Source organism: Lissotriton helveticus, chromosome 6 (genome assembly GCF_964261635.1).
Source record: "Lissotriton helveticus chromosome 6, aLisHel1.1, whole genome shotgun sequence".
Lineage (NCBI taxonomy): Eukaryota > Metazoa > Chordata > Amphibia > Caudata > Salamandridae > Lissotriton > Lissotriton helveticus.
The window spans coordinates 1,854,707,692-1,854,727,276 of record NC_136067.1 but is presented as its reverse complement, the minus strand read 5'-3'; the positions used below and the strand labels follow the sequence as shown (position 1 = coordinate 1,854,727,276).

Genomic DNA, 19,585 nt, shown 5'->3' with positions numbered 1-19,585 from the left:
GCTCATACACTGCTCACACTACACACTCACACACTGCTCACCGTACGTAATGCGAAAAGACCTAGCTCTGCCCTTTGGCCTGTGTTTAATCGCACAATAGGTTGTGAGTAGTTGCGCTTGATTGGTTGAGGCGTCCCCTCCTTCCTGCTCCCCTCACAGAGGGCAGGCTGCCTCAATGAAGCTCCCAAGACACGCGTTCAGCTGTTCTTTGTTTTAGCTCCTGTGTGTCAGTGCACCGTGTAAGCGCACAAGCATACCCTGCTCTCTCTGGAACAGTCACTCTGCACTCTGCCATCAACACTCTGCCCTCAACAGCACTCTGCCCTCAACAGCACTCTGCACTCAAAAGCACACAGCACTCTGCACTCAACAGCACACAGCACTCTGCACTCAACAGCACACAGCACTCTGCACTCAACAGCACACAGCACTCTGCACTCAACAGCACACAGCACTCTGCACTCAACAGCACACAGCACTCTGGCCTCAACAGCACACAGCACACAGCACTCTGCCCTCAACAGCATCTGCACTCTGCCCTCAACAGCATGCACTCAACAGCACACAGCACTCTGCCCTCAACAGCACACATCACTCTGCACTCAACAGCACACAGCACTCTGCACTCAACAGCACACGGCACTCTGCCCTCAACAGCACTCGGCACTCTGCCCTCAACAGCACTCTGCACTCTGCCCTCAACAGCACTCTGCACTCTGCCCTCAACAGCACTCTGCACTCAACAGCACTCTGCACTCAACAGCACTCTGCATTCAACAGCACACAGCACTCTGCACTCAACAGCACACAGCACTCAACAGCACACAGCACTCTGCACTCAACAGCACTCTGCACTCAATAGCACTCTGCACTCAACAACACTCTGCACTCAACAGCACACAGCACTCTGGCCTCAACAGCACACAGCACTCTGCCCTCAACAGCACACAGCTCACTGCACTCAACAGCACACAGCACTCTGCACTCAACAGCACACAGCACTCTGCCCTCAACAGCACTCTGCACTCTTCCCTCAACAGCACACAGCACTCTGCCCTCAACAGCACTCTGCCCTCAACAGCACTCTGCACTCTGCCCTCAACAGCACTCTGCACGCAACAGCACTCTGCACGCAACAGCACACAACAATCTGCACTTAACTGCACACAGCACTCTGCCCTCAACAGCACTCTGCCCTCAACAGCACTCTGCACTCAACAGCAGTCTGCACTCAACAGCACTCTACACTCAACAGCACACAGCACTCTGCACTCACCAGCACACAGCACTCAACAGCACACAGCACTCTGCACTCAACAGCACTCTGCACTCAACAGCACTATACACTCAACAGCACTCTGCACTCAACAGCACTCTGCACTCAACAGCATACAGCACGCAACAGCACTCTGCACTCAACAGCACACAACACTCTGCACTCAACAGCACTCTGCACTCAACAGCACTCAACACTCTGCACTCAACAGCACACAGCACTCAACAGCACTCTGCACTCAACAGCACACAGCACTCTGCACTCAACAGCACACAGCACTCTGCACTCAACAGCACACAGCACTCTGCACTCTACAGCACTCTGCCCTCAACAGCACTCTGCACTTAACAGCACTCTGCCCTCAACAGCACTCTGCCCTCAACAGCACTCTGCCCTCTACAGCACTCTGCCCTCTACAGCACTCTGCCCTCTACAGCACTCTGCCCTCTACAGCACTCTGCCCTGTACAGCACTCTGCACTGTACAGCACTCTGCACTGTACAGCACTCTGCACTGTACAGCACACAGCACTCAACAGCACTCTGCACTCAACAGCACACATCACTCAAAAGCACTCTGCACTCAACAGCACACAGCACTCTGCCCTCAACAGCACTCTTCCCTCAACAGCACTCTGCCCTCAACAGCACTCTGCCCTCAGCAGCACTCTGCACAATACAGCACTCTGCACTCTAGAGCGCTCTGCACTCAACAGCACTCTGCACTCAACAGCACTCTGCCCTCAACAGCACTCTGCCCTCAACAGCACTCTGCACTGAACAGCTCACAGCACTCTGCACCCAACAGCACACAGCACTCTGCACTCAACAGCACACAGCACTCTGCACTCAACAGCATACAGCACTCTTCACTCAACAGCACACAGCACTCTGCACTCAACAGCACCTAATGCTTATAGAGTGGTCTGTATTCCGGTTTGTACGGAGGACACATGGGTTGTCGACAAAGGGAAAGAAGGAATGGAAAGCAACAAAAGTGCCCAAACGCCTTGGATGGCATCCCTATGAGGCAAAAAGGGGCCTCGGAGAGGCTCTGTGGCACTGGCATACGTATAGTGTACAGGGGCCACTTTTTACAGACGCCTCACCTTGAATCCAACTGGTACAGAGTTTGAGGAGGATAGCATAACCTCACAGCGATCACACAATGAGCCAATGGAGAGGCCAGGATTGAAACTGAACATGGGGCCAACACTGGGGTTGAAGATGCCAAGGAAAAAGGCACAGGTGGGATTAAATGCACAGAATGCTCGTACATTTATTGTTTAAGCGCTGAGGTATTTCACAGGTACGGAGTAAGTGTTAGGAGGCTCAGGCAGGAAGGGTAGGGTTCACTTCATCCAGTGGGTTCTCTACTGTGTAACCCAGACACCAGGCTAGAGGTAATTTGTTAAAGCTTTTGCAATAAATTATAAGAAACACACCTCTGAGAAGCACCAACATTTTTTTTTTCATTTGAAGCACTGATACCCAGTAAATACCCAATACAGGAGATAACAACAATATTGAAGTAAAGTAAAGGACTGGGATGCGGCCGTGCAGGAGGGACTAGTACAGAGTTCAGGTCTGGGAAGGTTATTGACGGAGGACGAGTGTCTGCTCACAATTTGGAAGGCGTGTGGGGCCCTTGGGTTTCTGTGGCTGAATACATGATTTTGTTTAGTTGTGTCTAAATATGTTTTCCTGTCCGTAGAGCCTCCCCCTGCACCCGAACAACGCACGCAGAATAAATTATTATCTTGAAATAATATCACTGTAAGTAATCTCTGTGACCCCCCCCATTTCTCACATGTGGTCCTGTTTTAGATCTAAAATAACCTTTTTTTATGGATGTTACGTTAAAGCAAACATATTTCTCTGCAAATTGTCTGTAATCGACACTCACACACCACTCAGAAAATTAAATCAAAGGAAAACGCAATTGAAAACAATCTGTTTAAAGAATTTTTCTGGGGCATCAGGGCAAGGTCTCTGCAGAACAAAGCTGGGTGGAATCAGTGTGCGCAATATATAATTGTACTACTGTGACTGGTATGGTAGAATTGCTGCAGCTGATACAGTGGAATTCTTGATCCGGAGTTCGTCCGGCTTCTTGCCCCGTTCACCTTTTCAGCAGTGTTTAAAAAGCTCCATTTGTGCCCGTGCCGGGTGGCAGAGGGCATCTAAATACCACGCCTACTTGCCTCTGGCAGCTTTGCCGAGGGGGTTGTGTCTCCTCCCTGCTGCTTGTCGCTATCAGCTGCCATTTGTTGGAGGGCTGCCCACCCAGCTGTGCAGAACGGGATCTGACAAATTAGGCTTGGAAGGAGCCACTCATAGACGGCTGGGGGCTGCTTGCTGCTGGGCTCAGGCACACTGGGTGCGTCGGTGGAGCCGTGCAGGAGGGACTAGCACGGAGTTCAGGTCTGGGAGGGTTAGTGACGGAGGACGAGTGTCTGCTTACAGGTTTAAAGGCGCGTGGGGTTCTCTGCTTTCTGTGGCTGAATTGCAAGATTTTAAAACAACACAGTATGATAAAATGTAATCTTCAAAAAACCGATAAAATATAATCTCGAAAAACGGACATACATTAAGCAGCTGCTAATACAACAAGGAAGCTGCGTGCTGAGCGCTGCAGAATTGTGAACGCGCCCGTTCACTAACGGAGGCACCCTGACAGCTCCTAATTATAATTTATGTACTTCTTTGCGCGAGCACGAACGAAATATGCCCAAAATGGCGGAACAAAACTACATTTACCCTATCACTTCAAGCCTATTAAAACGAAAACACAAGGAAGACGAATCACTGACCAGATGACAGAAAACGCTAAGGAATGTGTGGAATTCCTCTCACCAAGGCCCTAGGAGATACTTCTTCTTTTTTTTCTCCTTTAACATTAGTTCTCGAAACTCCTCCCAGTTTCACTGGGAGGAGTCAGTCCGAGCCCTAAACATCACATAAGCCACTGTCAAGAGACTGGTTCAAGCTGCAAATGTTTCTCAGCAAGACAACTGCTGCACAAATCAGTGTTCTGCAGGCAACCTTTTTAAAATAACACAATGCGAAAGTTTGAGCAATTTCACACAATTTTACCTGTAAAACTGAAATTTTGCCCAGGCCGTTTTTCGAAAAAGCTGGAAAATGTATTCTTATAAAAGGGAGGAGTAAATGTGTTGTCAAGGTTGAAATGGGAAGCATATTTTCCCAAAACTGATAAGGATGAAGGGATTTTCATGTACGGAAAACAGTTTGCTCACTGGAGAAACAAAAGTGTACAACGAAAGTGCACTTTAGCTTGTCATTGCACCAGCAGAATGTACACCTCTAGCATTTCTGCATAAGGGTGCAATTCTGAGAATGTGCGACTATTGGACTTTCCTCAAATTATTGATGGAAATCTTTGTGAATTCCTAAAAGGTCGAACATTAACGTCGAGCAGATGAGTAACTCTACAAAGAAGCAAACCTGCAGGTAACATTGTACAATTAAGCCCTAAACCTCTCTCTCACTGAAGGCCATAGAAAATATATACATATAATCACCTATCAACAGCATTTGACTCTCTTCTATTAGCAATCACTCTTCATTGAGAAGTTAAATTATTTTTTTACAAATATTTCTGAACTGCCCATTGAGTGACAACTCTTTAAAAACGTCCTTGGACAAAAGTGCACTGAATCCAACAAACATTTATTTACCTAGAGGAGTGATTCCGTAGAATTCTGCTTCATGTCTGAGAACACTAATGCTCACGCCACTGCAAAACACAAACACAATATTAAAAACATCTGTAGCTCCACTGAAGAAAAGAATACAACACGTTTCAGGCCTGGTCTTCTAATGCAAAAGCACATTTTTTAATTTGTGTTTACTAGAGAACGATCATCGTTTGAAGGTTTACGAAAGTTACCTGAAACAACGGATATTCGAGGGACATTTTTATAAAGATACAGCAGTGCGACATTTGTGAAAGTGCATCAATGGGGAGCGAACAACATCAATTTTTTTTTAATCTTTTGAAACTGATGCTGGCAGTTTTCTTCTTTTGGTGGTAGGTTGTTCTACTGATAGCATGAATTCTGCACTAGAGACTGCAGATAACTACCTTACCTGGAATTGGAGTAAGATCATGAGCAAAACAGTATTTCACTGAGAGTTTGAGTGTAAAAGATAGAGTTTGTTGTTTTCTAAACAGCTTTACTCAAAAACTTGTTTTGCTGTGTTTATCTGCAAAGCTCAGCAGTGTGCAACATAAGTCCAAGAAGGATGTATGACATTACAACGCATGCTTTTACATCGCATGCTTTTACAACGCTGTTTTTACAACGCATACCATTACAACGCATAGTGCTTTTAGGCGCTGGCCGGTGAATTGTTTAATTTACTATTCCAACTCCAGTCCCCGTGGATAGTAGGGAAGGTGTTGGATAGTACATTAAACACATTCCCTATCCTAGAGCGCCCCCCCAGCGCAATGCGTTGTAATGGTTTGCGTTGTAAAAGTTGCGTCGTAAAGGCACTTCGTGGTAAAAGTTGCTTTGTAAAGGATGTTTCCCGTCCAAGAATGTTGGACCATGCCGCATTTTCAAGCGATTCACATGAATATTTTCAATTATTCTACACAGATATTAAGTCTGAAGTGATTATCCTGAAATGTTGGCTCTGATACAGCATTCCGGGACCTATGTTGGGACATCCATGGCACAGCTGGAGGGTAGTAATGTATATTGTTTCATTTATTTATTTATTTTAAAGGTTTTATATAGCGCTGGCTAGACCCAGAGGTATCAGAGCGCTTTACATGAGCATCAGATCATAGTTACAGGTTACATCGTTACAAAGGTTACACAGTTATTAGAGCATGGCAACATAGTTACTTGTGAGGTCAAGATAAACAATAGCACAAATACGTAAGGGGAAAAACAGGCAGGGGGATCGATTCAGGGGAGGCGGGAAAGAGCTGGGGAAGTAGACTGGTAATAAAGGCGGGAAAGAGGAGGGGAAGGGCGACGGGAACACAAACCGGTAGACGAGTCAAAGCAATGCCCAAAGTCCAGTAAGCTGTGATCCCAGGGGAAGTGGTATCACTTCCCTATCTCTGTTGCGGGAGGCTCCCTTTACGCAGTGGACTCTCTCATAGGGGTCTCTGAGACTCCAAGGCCTACAAACTGGATCTTTCCCCAAAAAGGGGAGAGGGAGTGCTTTGGCAAGGGATGCCATACCATACCTCAGCTGTGGGTGGCTCCCTTGGTGCAGTGGACTCTCTCAGCGAGTACGCTGAGACTCCAGAGTATAAGTATTGGATCTTTCCCCAACAAGGGGAGAAGGAGTGCTTAGTAAAAGGGCACAAAGTACAGGTGACTAGGCAGGCTAGCAGGCAAGGTGAGAGATTCAGGGGAGAGTGGATAGGGGAGAGTGGATAGGGGCTAGGAGCTATGGAGGTAGACAAAGGGAGAAAGAGTACTAAATGGGAACAAATTTAAATAATGAGTAATTATGTAGTGCTGACTAGACCCGATGGAATCAGAGCGCTTTACATGAGGGACAATAATGTTGCAAATTACATCAGTTAAAAGTTACATAAGTATCAAGAAAAACATTTAAAGAACATAGGGGACAAGGTGAATGGAGCAGGAAGGGTAAGGGGATAGGGTAAAGGGGTACGAGGAAGACATGACGTAGAGACGAGGGGAAAATCTGCCCAAGGTCCGGCTGGGTAGGTGACGGCAGGGAGAGGGAGTCCACAACCCATCTTCTCTTTCGCTATATGGTAGCTCCACTGGGCATCAGACAAATCGCTAGGTCTCCACAGTCTGGGGTAAGTTCCGTAGGTTCCAAGTCCTGATGTGTAGGCAGGTTAGGGGATAGGTTCAGGGTCTGATCAATGTCCAATTGTTATCCTAGGGAAGTAAAACAACGTGTAGGGGACCATTAAGGAAGCCATCTTTGGGTCAGGCAGGGGACTGTACTGTACACTGGTACATTGGTAGCCATCCTAAGGTTAGGCATCAGGCAGTTAAAGTCAATATCTAGGACAGCGGGCGACAAAAAATAACAAATCCAGCGTGCACACACCATCACACGCACAGACATGCACAAGCACACATCAATGTGAGCACACACTCTCATATGCGCACTGACGCACACAGACAAGCACATAGTCAGAAACATCCAAGAACACAAGCACACATAAAATCCCATGCTCCTTGGCGCCTTGAGACCCTCATGGGGGGGTAGCGCGCTATATACATTTATTGATTGATTGATGCTCTAATACAAAAACACCCAAATACATGCACACGCAAACACCATCACATGCACAGACATGCACAAGCACAAACAAATGCGCTCGCTCTTTTATACACGCAGACACGAAAATACAGAAACTATCAAAAAAACGCAAGCACACATACAATCACATGCTCCATAACGAAAATACCCAAGGAAATACACACAAATACATGCACACACACACACCATCACACGCACAGACATGTACAAGCACACAACAAAAGTGTGCAAACACTCTCATACTCGCACAGAGGGCGCACATACAGAAACATCCACACGCACAAGCACACATACACTTCCAAGCTCTAATACAAAAACATTCAAAAACATGCACACACCATCACACGCACAGACAAAAGCACACATACAGAAACATCTGCGTGCACAAACACAAGCAGACATAGAATCACATGCTCTAATGCAAAAACACCCAAATACATGTCAACACCATCACACACTCAGACATGCACAAGCACACACAAATGTGAATATAGTCTTTCATACACGCACAGGCGTGCACACACACACGTGCCCCCATGGCGAGGTCTCTAAGGGTGGCGGTGTAGGACCTATCCGGCAGTCAAAGCTTGAAGGCAGTGCAATGATCCCTGAGTATAGTGATGAATGGTAGGCCCAGTTAGGCTGCAGTTGGCCCTATCAAATTAGGACAAATTGCCCCGAATCTGGCAGTATTGTACATGGACAGCCTAGAATGTGGGCGTATTCTGACCCCGTCTAACCCCTTCCATAGTGGCATTGCCCTATGGAAGAGGTATATTGACGATATTTTTATGATCTGGAATGATTCTGTTGACCTACTACCCCAATTTCTACACTGGCTCAATTCCAATTGCAGTGGCCTGACGTATACTCTAACTACAAGCCACACAAGTATTCCTTTCTTAGACCTTAACATACAGGAAAAAGATGGTGTTCTTATCACTAGCCTCTACAGAAAACCGACAGAGCTTAACACTTTACTGTGTTACAAGAGTAACCATCCGAGAGCACTCCGTGATTCCCTCCCGTATTCACAATTCTTAAGGCTTAGGAGAAACTGTTATCTCAAAGAAGATTACTTCAAGGAAGCACAACTACTTAGCGCCAAACTTAGCGCCCGAGGCTACCCTCGTAGACTAATAAAAACTTCATTAAAACGAGCGTGGTTCTGTCCAAGGGAAGTACTGCTGGATCCTAAACCCAAAAAAGTACAGACCCGTCTGGTCTGTGTGACCACTTTTTCACCATTATCAAATCCCTTGACCAAGAGCATTAAAAAACACTGGCCCGTGTTGAATGCTGATCAACTTCAACTTGAGAGACCTTTGTTTGCCTTTAAAAAGTCCAAAAACTTGAAAGATCATTTGGTACGTGCAGCATTGCCCATGCCTGAAGAAATGACTACAATTGATACACTCTGGGGACTACCAAGACTCAGTGGGCATGCTAGATGTGGTAATTGTTCTATGTGTGAAAATACTATAGAGGGCAAGAAATTCGTGTACAATGACATCAAGTATGCACGCAAAGAATTTTCTAATTGTAACAGCACAAATGCTGCTGAACAAAGAGGAACTACGCTGGATACTGAAGACAAAAAGTCTGCATACTGGCCTTAATCGAACTGAGGACTGGACCTCCTTGATCTAAGTATTATGAACTAGAACTTCGATACATTTTGCTTTCATGGTTTGAATTTCCCTTCCCAAGATGCTCTGACTGGCTCATTCACAATTTTTCTGCACTGTATTTATGTCAACAATATAAAATTCGTAAAGATCTGGAATTCTTTAGCCCTCAATGTAATAATTGTTTTTGTACCCCTGTCACTGCATGTTGGGTGTGTGTGCCTTGTAAATACCCGTTATTCACTCGTTTATTTTAGCAGCACGTATTTTCTGATCACCATAGATTCACTGTGATTGTTCCTCTGATAATCTTTACCCAATCCAAAATGGCCGACGGCTTGCGCCTAGCACCCATTGGTCCATAGTATCCACGTGACCATACACTTTCATTACTTCGCGTCTTCCGTTTCGAGGAGACGCCGCGCTGAATCTTCATGCCCGCAAGCTCTCCCATTGTGGACTTGTTGTCTGTATTGCCAGGTAAGAACACCCCCCGCTTTCTGGCTGGTTATTGTTATTTTCCCTCGCTGTCCATTGTATCGGCATTGACGCCGCTCGCATTTTTCTGTTTCTCCAGACCCCGATACTGTAGGCATTTTTCCCTTGGGTAAGCTGTTTTCTGCATAGCGACTCACCTCAATTGTTGTTAGCATTATTCCACCTGATCACATTTCGTTCCCTCACAGATCCCTGTCAACCCTTGGAAACCTTTCCATGGTACGGTACGATATTGTTTGTCACGGCCACTGCTTTGGTCATTATCAGATCGGCCTGTCTGATTCTCTAAATAATTTCCCAACAGAGTATTGTCGAATATCATTTCCTGGGTAAAGCCCCCCCCCCCTTCCCCATCCTTAGTTTCACCCAACCGGTAAGCTGCCTATTACTGTTATGTGAGACCTTTACCCGTGCGCTCCTCCTCCCCCCCTTAGCACTGATATGTACTTCCACGGCCCTCCACCCTGCCGACGTCTTATTATTATTTGCACAGTCATGCACTAGTGTTTAATCTTCTCCTGGACCATTCAGAGTCATTAAAATTCACTAATGGGACGCTGAGCCACTAGCCTTACTCCTACAGTTTTAGACACTGCTTGTATGTAGCATGCAATACACTCCGCTGCCGTCGTCACTTTGGCATGGTATGAGTCCTGCATGGTATACGCAGTTGTATCAATGGATTAATGTTTTAATGATATGTTTCATTCTTTTTGTGTTTCCCTTTTATTTGCATTTTTTCTATGGTACGGCATATTTACGTCTACATAAGTGATACTACTGTAAATTTGAATTTCTAAGGCAATTACCCTCTGTCCTGAGGATTACCCGATAATCATTGTGGTTCGAAACGTCGTCGACACAAATGCACTAAATGCATAGTTGATTTATACTTTTCATGCATATGTGTATAGTAAAGATTGTCTGTTATATGATTCACAATAATCAGATGACCTGCTATTGCCTACTATTTCCTTATTGTTTATGTTCTTTCAGTGTGTTAGTCGGACATCGGTTGGTGTCCCACCTCTATCACACGCAGTGTTTTATTGTTTTATGACTATTTTGTATTATGGTAATAAATTGTCCGGCTGGACATTCCCCCAAAAATATAGCTCCATCTGGTCTATATTCATCTCTGCTTAAATTTGTTTCCTTGCCTAAGGACCCCTGTCTTTGTAATAAACTATCAAATTAGGACGTCAGCCTCTAGGCACTGTGTTCTAGCCAGAGGTCCGAAGCTAGTGTTTGTGTTCCCAACACCCACAATCTGTCTTACAGCGGTAATGGTATTGATAAATGTTAAATGTCGTATACTTATAAAGCGCACAGCTGCCCCAGCAAAGGGGCGTCCCGGCGCTGTATACCGCTGGGGAACCCGTCCTGGCTTTCCCTGTGGGATGGTCCCTACTGGGAATCCCCAAGGTGGAGCCAGGCATCCCTGGCGTTGATGGGGCCGTTGTGGAGATTAGGCAAGCTAATGCCCAGAGTTGCCGAGTGGGACCCCAGGTTAGAGTAGGCACCGAGGCGAGAATTGTCGAGTCCGCTGACCCTGGTCCATGACCCTGCCGCGTCGGGAATTGAACCCTGGTCCCGGGCCGACTACTGCTCCCGGGTCTGCCGCCTCTAACCAGTGAGCCACACCACACCACTTTATATATATATATCCACCACACGATTCACCTCCCACAAGAGAAAGCAACCAGAGGGACACAAGGGGAACCTTTGGAGAACACTTTTATTGCTGCATGGAGGGCATGACGTGTTTCGGGTTAGTCCCCTTTATCAAATGCCAAATCACAGGATACAGCTCCCTTTCGCCTTTCAAATATCCATTTTACTCCCATTGGTGGGAGCCCAGCAAAGTCAGCCAATTACAGCAGCACAATTTCCTGGTCCCGTTGGAGGAACCATGACTCCCAGAAAGCACTATTCCGGCTTGCAGGTATGTACTTGTTGTCGGCTGACTCCTTTTGACCCAAAGTGAGCGCTGGAGATGTAGAACAAGCGTGTATGGGTGCCGCTCAAAATCACAAGTGTCCTTGTAGCACAAAGTCCTCTCCCCGGTCCCCTAATACATCTCACCGCATTATGCAGGTTCAAGACAACTCGGAGATTCAGCAGCAGTGTGCCGGTCTCTCCGTATCATAACGGACTGTTGCACAGCGGATTTCTGCACTGTACCTGCTTGCGGTGGCCAGGATATCCAATACCTTGGGTTAGATAGTGCTAGGAGGCAGGTGCCCTTCTTTTCCTGGCCAAGTACAAGACGGGACCCTCTTGCGCGCCTGGGGCATTGCGCACTAAATATCCACCACACGATTCATCTCCTACAAGAGAAAGCAACCAGAGGGACACAAGGGGAACCTTTGGAGAACACTTGTATTGCTGCATGGAGGGCATGACGCGTTTCGGGTTAGTCCCCTTTATCAAATGCCAAATCACAGGATACAGCTCCCTTTCGCCTTTCAAATATCCATTTTACTCCCATTGGTGGGAGCCCAGCAAAGTCAGCCAATTACAGCAGCACAATTTCCTGGTCCCGTTAGAGGAACCACGACTCCCAGAAAGCACTATTCCGGCTTGCAGGTATGTACTTGTTGTCGGCTGACTCCTTTTGACCCAAAGTGAGCGCTGGAGATGTAGAACAAGCGTGTATGGGTGCCGCTCAAAATCACAAGTGTCCTTGTAGCACAAAGTCCTCTCCCCGGTCCCCTAATGTATTTATTCAAAGTTTTATATAGCGCGAACAAGATCTTTACAGATATCAGAGCGCTTCACAGAGACAGGGGTAGGGGCAACAGGGATGTGATTAAACAAACTATTGGATACAGTGTGATAGTCAGTAGAATAATAGGTTAGCAGTCATGTACAGATAAAAAAAAACAATAAACAATCAGGTAACCAGTAATATAAGATGGCGCAAAGTCATTGATCCAACTACAGTAGGGTTCAGGTGAACTTTGGCTGTATGGATGGCTTATACCATTTTCTTAGAATTAGAGGGAACAAGTGTTAGGGGCATCAAGAGGGTGATTCAACAAACTAATGTGTGGAATAAAGTGGTCGGTAGTAAGTGAGTAGTATAGTAGGATCACAATCAAGTAAGAATATAGTGCCAATATGCAATCAAGTAAGAATATAATGCCAATATACAATCAGGTAGCCAATAATAAAAGGCGGTGCAAGGTGTCTGATCCAACAACAATAAAGTTCAGGTGAACTTAGCCATAAGGATGGTTTTCACCTCTTTCTTGAAGAATGCAGTGGAAGAGATAAGCCTGGTTTCAGGAGGGAGTGCATTCCAGATCCTGGGTGCCATTCCTGAGAAGGAGCGTTTGTATGTTTTTTCCTTCCGGAATCTACGTGGTTTCAGGAGTAGACTTTTTGTACTTCTGTTGGATCTCGAACCTCCTGAGAAAGACAGCTTTTGAGTGAGGTAGTTGGGTGCCTTGTGATGTACGGCTGAGTGTGTCATAACGGCAATTTTCAGCTGTATTCTGGCTTCAAAAGGTAGCCATTTCAGAGATTTTAAGTCTGGGGATATATGCGAGTGTTTTCTTGAGCCAGTAATGAGTCTCGCGGCAGCGTTCAGGGAGGCTCCAAGGGGTGCGGTTGTTGATAGAGGGAGTCCGCTGAGGGCCACAATTCCATAGTCTATGCGGGGGATGACTAGGGCTTGTACAGCAGTTTGGAAGTCCTTGGCTGGTAAGAAGGGTTTAAGATTCCTCAATGTGTTGATTTGGAAATTAGCTCCTTTCGTTGCTTTGCTAACGTGCTGTTGCATGTTGAGCTTGGCGTCGAGTGTGATGCCTAAGGATTTCGCAGAATCCACGATGGTGGGTTGGACATTGAGTGCTGTTAGGTGATTGAGCCAAATTTGGGTGGAGGTAATTTTCGCAGGAGGTGAGATCAGAAGGAACTCAGTTTTCAGAGCATTTAGTTTAAGGTGGTTATCGGCCGACCACGATTGGGTGTTTCTAAGAGTGGAGTTCAGAAGTTTGATATCTTCCGGTGATTGTAGCTTTAGGTAAAGTTGAGTGTCATCGGCGTACATATGGAATTGTACATTGGATGCTTGGAGTAAGGTGGCGAGAGGTTCCATGACGAGGTTGAACAGTGTGGGGGAAAGGGAAGATCCTTGAGGGACGCCTAGATCTACTGTCACAGGTGAAGACAGCACATTGTTGATCTTGAACTTCTGAGATCGGTTATGTAGGAAGGAAGTAAACCATTTGAAAACAGTCCCGGATAAACCCATTCTGGTGTTTAGCAACTCCAGTAGGTTCTCGTGTTTGACCGTGTCAAATGCTGAGGAGAGATCAAGCAGGATGAGGAGGCAGGAATCATTGCGATCAAGAATTTGGAGGGCGTCATCAATTATGTGCGTCATAGCCGTTTCCGTGCTATGTTTCGCTCGGAAGCCTGATTGATGAGGGTTGAGGAGGTCAAACTGGTCAATGTGTTTTGTTAGTTGGAGTTGTACACATTTTTCCAGCAGTTTGGCCAGGGTGGGGATATTGGTGATAGGGCGGTAATTGTTTAGGTCAGACGGGTCAGCTGTAGGTTTCTTGAGTATAGGCGTGACTTGCCCCACCTTGAGGGTGTCCGGGATGAGACCTTGTTGAAGGGAGCTGTTGATGATTTTGGTCCAAAGTGGGAGGAGCAGGTGAATGAAGTCTTTTACAGCATTAGCAGGTTAGCTAATACGTCTCACCGCATTATGCAGGTTCAAGCCAACTCGGAGATTCAGCAGCAGTGTGCCGGTCTCTCCGTATCATAACGGACTGTTGCACAGCGGATTTCTGCACTGTACCTGCTTATATATATATAAGCTGAGCCGAGCAGGGAGGACTTGTGCTAGGGGAGGGCAGTGCACAGATGCAGCTTTTTGTCGAAGCCTGGGGGCTGCTTAGGGATCTCTGATGTGTAGGTAGGCAGCGGGCCCAAGGAAACTGTCAATGGGTGATAGGAACTGGGAATCGGAAACCTGCAGTCAGAATATCAGCTGCTCTGCAAGCTTGTGGACGTAGCTCTTCTTTTCCCCCCCAGGCCGCTCAGGAGCATCGAGGGCAGCAGAAGGCAGCGGGCACTGGGAGGGCCTTCAAACCAGGCAGCAATCTATGCACGGGCACCAGGGGGACCCGCGCCGCACCTCGCGTCCGCCGCAGCAAGCAGGCAGGGGCCCGAAGCAAGGCCCAAACCCGCCTCCGCAGCCCAGAATACCAAATAGTCTTAATGAACAAATTATTTACCTTTGGTAACGTTCCTTCTGGTAGATACTCTATCTAACTGCAGATTCCTAAACCTTTGAGTATCCCCAGGTGCCAGACTTGATCCAAGATTTTTCTCAGCATTGTTTCTGTGTACAAGCAAGTGGCATCATGAAGCTCTGTGTCAGCTTCATCTTGATCCGAAAGGGTTGCCAGTCACTTATATAAGCCACCCATGCACACTGATGTCACTTTCTTTCTTGACTCTGTCTGGGGCATCGGACGCGACAGTGTGTGGAACTCTAAACTGGGATCTTTACATGCATGGTGAAAAGAGTCCGTTTAATAAAACGGGAAGGATAGAGGAATCTTTGCTTAAATAGAGTATCAATAAGAAACAGTATTACCGAACTGAAAAGTAGCTTCTACTTCCACAGGATTCTTCTAACTGAAGATTCCTCATCTTGAGAATAGATACCAAAGACGTATCTCTCATAGTGGTGGGTCAGTGGAATGGCTTAAAACAGATAGCCCTGCAGGACCAAATGCAGAAAATGCCCTTCCTGGTCCTGGCTATCAAGAAGGAGTGCATTGTGAAAATATCGTGAAACTCCCGTCGCAGCTGGAAAGAGACTCAGAACAGGCACTCTGTGTGCCATTGCAATGGTAGGAGCCTTGGCTTTGTTTGAATGAGCTTTCAGATCTTTCATGGGCTGCTTCTTGGCCAATGCATAGCACATTTTTATACAGAGGACTTTCCACCTGGGTATGGTCCTTCTCTGCACTGACTCGCCCTTCTTCAGCCCAGGAAACCCAACAAAGAGGTGATCCTCATAGTAAGATCGATGTAAAAGCTGAAAGATAATTTTGGGATATTTGAAATGGCCTCTCTCTCCTTTTTTCAAGTAGAGAGATGGAGCAAAAAAATGGCGGAATGGCGAATGATTTTCCAACATGAAGGGGGGTCATAACTTTAGGTAAAAATACCTCCTTAGTATGGTACTCCCAATCTCCGGTCTGCTGCAACTACCGGCATCACTTTCATGAACACTCAAAGGGCACTGGTGAGGCCAAGGAAAGCTGAAATGCTCTTGGCCCTACCTCAATGGCAGGTAATGCCTTTGAGACTGCAGGACAGGGTGGTGAAAACAGGCTAGCTGCAGGGCTGGCACTACCATCTACTCTCCTGGATACATGGGAGACAGAACTTGGGCCAATATGAACAGATTGAATTTGTCCTTTTTTAGGAAGAAATTGAGAAGTCAAAGGTCTAAAATAAGACGAAGGCCTACGTCCTTCGTTGGCAACAGGAAATCGTCCTACTGGAACAAAATGGACAAATGGTTGTCAACAGTCGGTCTGATGTGGGTTGAATAGCCAGTGGGTCCAAAAGGAAAGGTAGGGCATAACCTCGCTGGAATATTTGAAGCACCTATCTGTGGTATGTGATGCTCTGACTCCATGGAGGTAATATTTTATCCTGCCTCCAATACAGTGATCATGTACTGCTGAGGGCAAACTAAGGTGGTTTGGTGGCGGTAGTAGGAATTGCGGGTAACTGAGCAGTGCACTGCCCTTGAGAAAGTAGACATTGTCAGCCGCATCCCCCGATCCCAGCCTCCAAAGGACAGGAGATGTTGCCGTGGACGTGGACCTTAATGTTGTCTTTGTGCCAAGTACCTTTCTAGGTCAAGACAGAGTTCTATCCGACTCACAATGATGTTGGACTGGCTGCGCTAGAGGTTTTGAAAGGGTTCTCCTCAGTCGAGGTTATGTCAGGTTTGCTTCCTACTCCGTTAAAACAATCAATTCTTCATCCTTCGCATCGATACACAAATGACAGGCGAGGATTGTGGCACCAGACTCAAAGTGAGACTGAGCGTTTGTTCTGGACTCGTGGTAGATCTCTCAGCGGAGTCATGAAGTGCAGATGGCGTCAAGGATGGATCCACTGATGGTAGCCCATCTCGAGGCTACCTTGGAAATTTGGAGTACAAAGAAGTGCAAAATGGCTTCCCCAAAATCCTCTACTTGAAGCAGCATAGCGGATGGACCCTTTCCATTTGGGTTGCATTGGTATGAGCTGTAGAATCGACCGGGGCTGGCCTTTATGCACCTTCTGACAGTGTTTGAAAAAGGTACAGCAAGGTTTCCCAGCCCCAGATCACCTTGGGATTCATCCAGGCGCAATCCCCGCAACAGTCAAAAATCCCCGCAACACCTGCAGTCATACGAAGAGCCTTGGCATCAGAGACATACGTTGTTGGGATCTGTCACAGATATCTGCTTGTGACAGGCAGTACAAGGTTTGAATCCTGTAGTTTTCGGAGGGGATATAATTCCTTGCACACTGAGAGAAAATATTTGACAAAAGGACAAGAAAAAGATGAGTGAGTAAGCTCTGGATCAGTCTCCAAATGTATGGAAAGAAAGGAATGGACATCACACGCAGGGGTGGTGTATATAGGTGGCTACAGTGTCATTTCCAGGGTGGAACGAAGCTGATGCTGAACTGCATGACGCAACCTAATGGAGCAAAGGAGTGATGCTGAGAAAAGTCTCTGGATCCAATTTGGCACCTGGGACTACTTACAAGATGAGGAATCTGCGGTTAGATGTACCCGTTAGAAAAACTGAATTTACATGACAAACATACTGGGTGATGAAAAGAGGTAGGGACAAGGAGGTAGTCCTACTGAATGGGAGCAATTTTTTTGCTGTACGGCAAAATTATAGTCTTATGAATCAACCATGAAAATCATTAATCCTTGACATGACATGCAAGGCTACGGAGGAGCAGCAACGTTAAGTATATTTAAGTTTCTTTAATTCACACGTTAATCATCACTAATTGTGATGCAAACAAAAACAAAAATCTTACCGCAAATCAAGTTCCTTTGTTCTGAGAAAATTTAAAATAGGTGCAAATGCTGTTGGGTCTCTATCAATAAATATCTGGAAATTAAAAAAAAGAAAAATCAGTTTTTAGTGCAACTACAAACTTTGTACTTACTGCAAATAAAGTGCATATTTATCTGTGTTGTGTTCCAGTGCATAGCCTTGAAGAGTGAATCTATGGATAATATGCTCAATGCAAACGAGAAGCTAAGTGGCATATGTGCATACCTGAAAGGCTCAAATGGAGCAATGAATGGTGTTACGCCTTTGGTGGAAAGAAGCAAAACTGTTGACTTAGAACTAAAGTACATTTTTATATACTACATCTTTTCCCCTTTTTACATGGGACCAGCAATGTATTTATATGAGATGGTGGGCTAGCTAGAGGCTTAATAGGGATCTCTGACATCTACACACATCCTGGAGGTCCTATTGTGTTACATAACAATAACAACCATGCTATCTATTCAAAATACACAATAGGCTTGAATGGCCAATTAGCTTGTAACACTCCAGCTTGGTCTGAAATAGTTAACATTGTCTTGAGTAGTTTTAGTTCTGTAGCATAAACCATTCAACAGTATCATTAAATACTGTGCGGAATAATCTTCTTGCAGTGTCTTTTTCCAAATTTACTGCAGCCACCAACACCCATATAGTGTTGCGCTATTTAAGCACCATTTTAAAATTCAGCAGATGAGGCCACATCAAGACCATCTTCCACGTGGCAGATATATGCAAATTCCCTTTGCACTCACAGTTTTTGCCTCGGAGTGTGGCATCAGTGTAACCAACATATACATATGATACATGGCAACCACAACGACAACGTTTAAGGAGATATAGTATCAATCAACATTCTGTTACTCAGGTCCGCTCAATGACATCCTTTGATGCCTGCATAAATAATACACAAGACTTTCTTTCTTATTTTCACTCTGGGACAGGGCTCTTAGTACAATCCACGTGCAAGTAGTTCTGGCCACCTGGGCATAACATTCTCTTATAACATTTCTCCTATTACCTGCCTTTCTAGCCATTTTATTGTTATACTTTGCTTTTCACGTTCAGTTACTCTGCCTTTATTCTTGACATAATTGTCCTACTTTGTCTCCACTTTTTCTGTCCCATAGTACACTCCTCATTCTTCGCTCCTACTCCTTATATTGCTTGATGTAAATAAAACAGACCCATGTCCTAAAGAGTTCACTACTTTGTACTGTTACTGTCACTTCCTGCAATATAGACGTTTTTACAGCCCAAAGATGCTACTGAACTTTAAGGTCACGTGTTTTGATTACTGACTTGATGCAAGAATTGTAATTGAAGATCTCAAGACTGCTAGGATTATCTACATAACTCAAAAAGATGATTCCTCTCCAGAACACTTTTCGTTACCTCAAAGAAATCCAAGAATGTATTAATATTCCTTCAATTAATAACCACCTCCCCAACCCCACCTCAATCAGCATCTTTCTAAAAAATCTGTGCCAATCACAACCCTTCAGCAAGCTCTTCAGCCACTCTTCCCCTTCTGACACTATAAATACTATACCTATGTATTTTCGTTGCTTACACAGAAAACAAACAACCACTGGCAATGATTATAGGTCTGGCTTTAAAACAATGTTGTATGGTAATGTGAATTATTACAAGTGGGTAACATAGGAATGGATATGTTTTTGTGTGGATACTGAACTGTAGGTTAAAAGGTGAGATGACAGTTCCACATGCAAACCAGATCTAAAAATCATGTGGCTTAATGACTGCCCTCCTCCC

At 45.6% G+C, this 19,585-nt stretch overlaps 1 protein-coding gene across 1 annotated transcript in view; it reads right to left on the bottom strand.

The window, feature by feature from the left end:
- KCTD3 (potassium channel tetramerization domain containing 3) overlaps positions 1–19,585 on the bottom strand; it is a 339,598-nt gene that overhangs the window by 143,888 nt on the left and 176,125 nt on the right. The window contains exons 4-5 of the mRNA XM_078649783.1: positions 17,790–17,863; positions 4,977–5,035 (exon numbers count right to left, since the gene is read on the bottom strand). Of these exons, the coding sequence (XP_078505909.1) occupies positions 4,977–5,035; positions 17,790–17,863 (133 nt within the window). The remainder of the gene's footprint in view (positions 1–4,976; positions 5,036–17,789; positions 17,864–19,585) is intronic.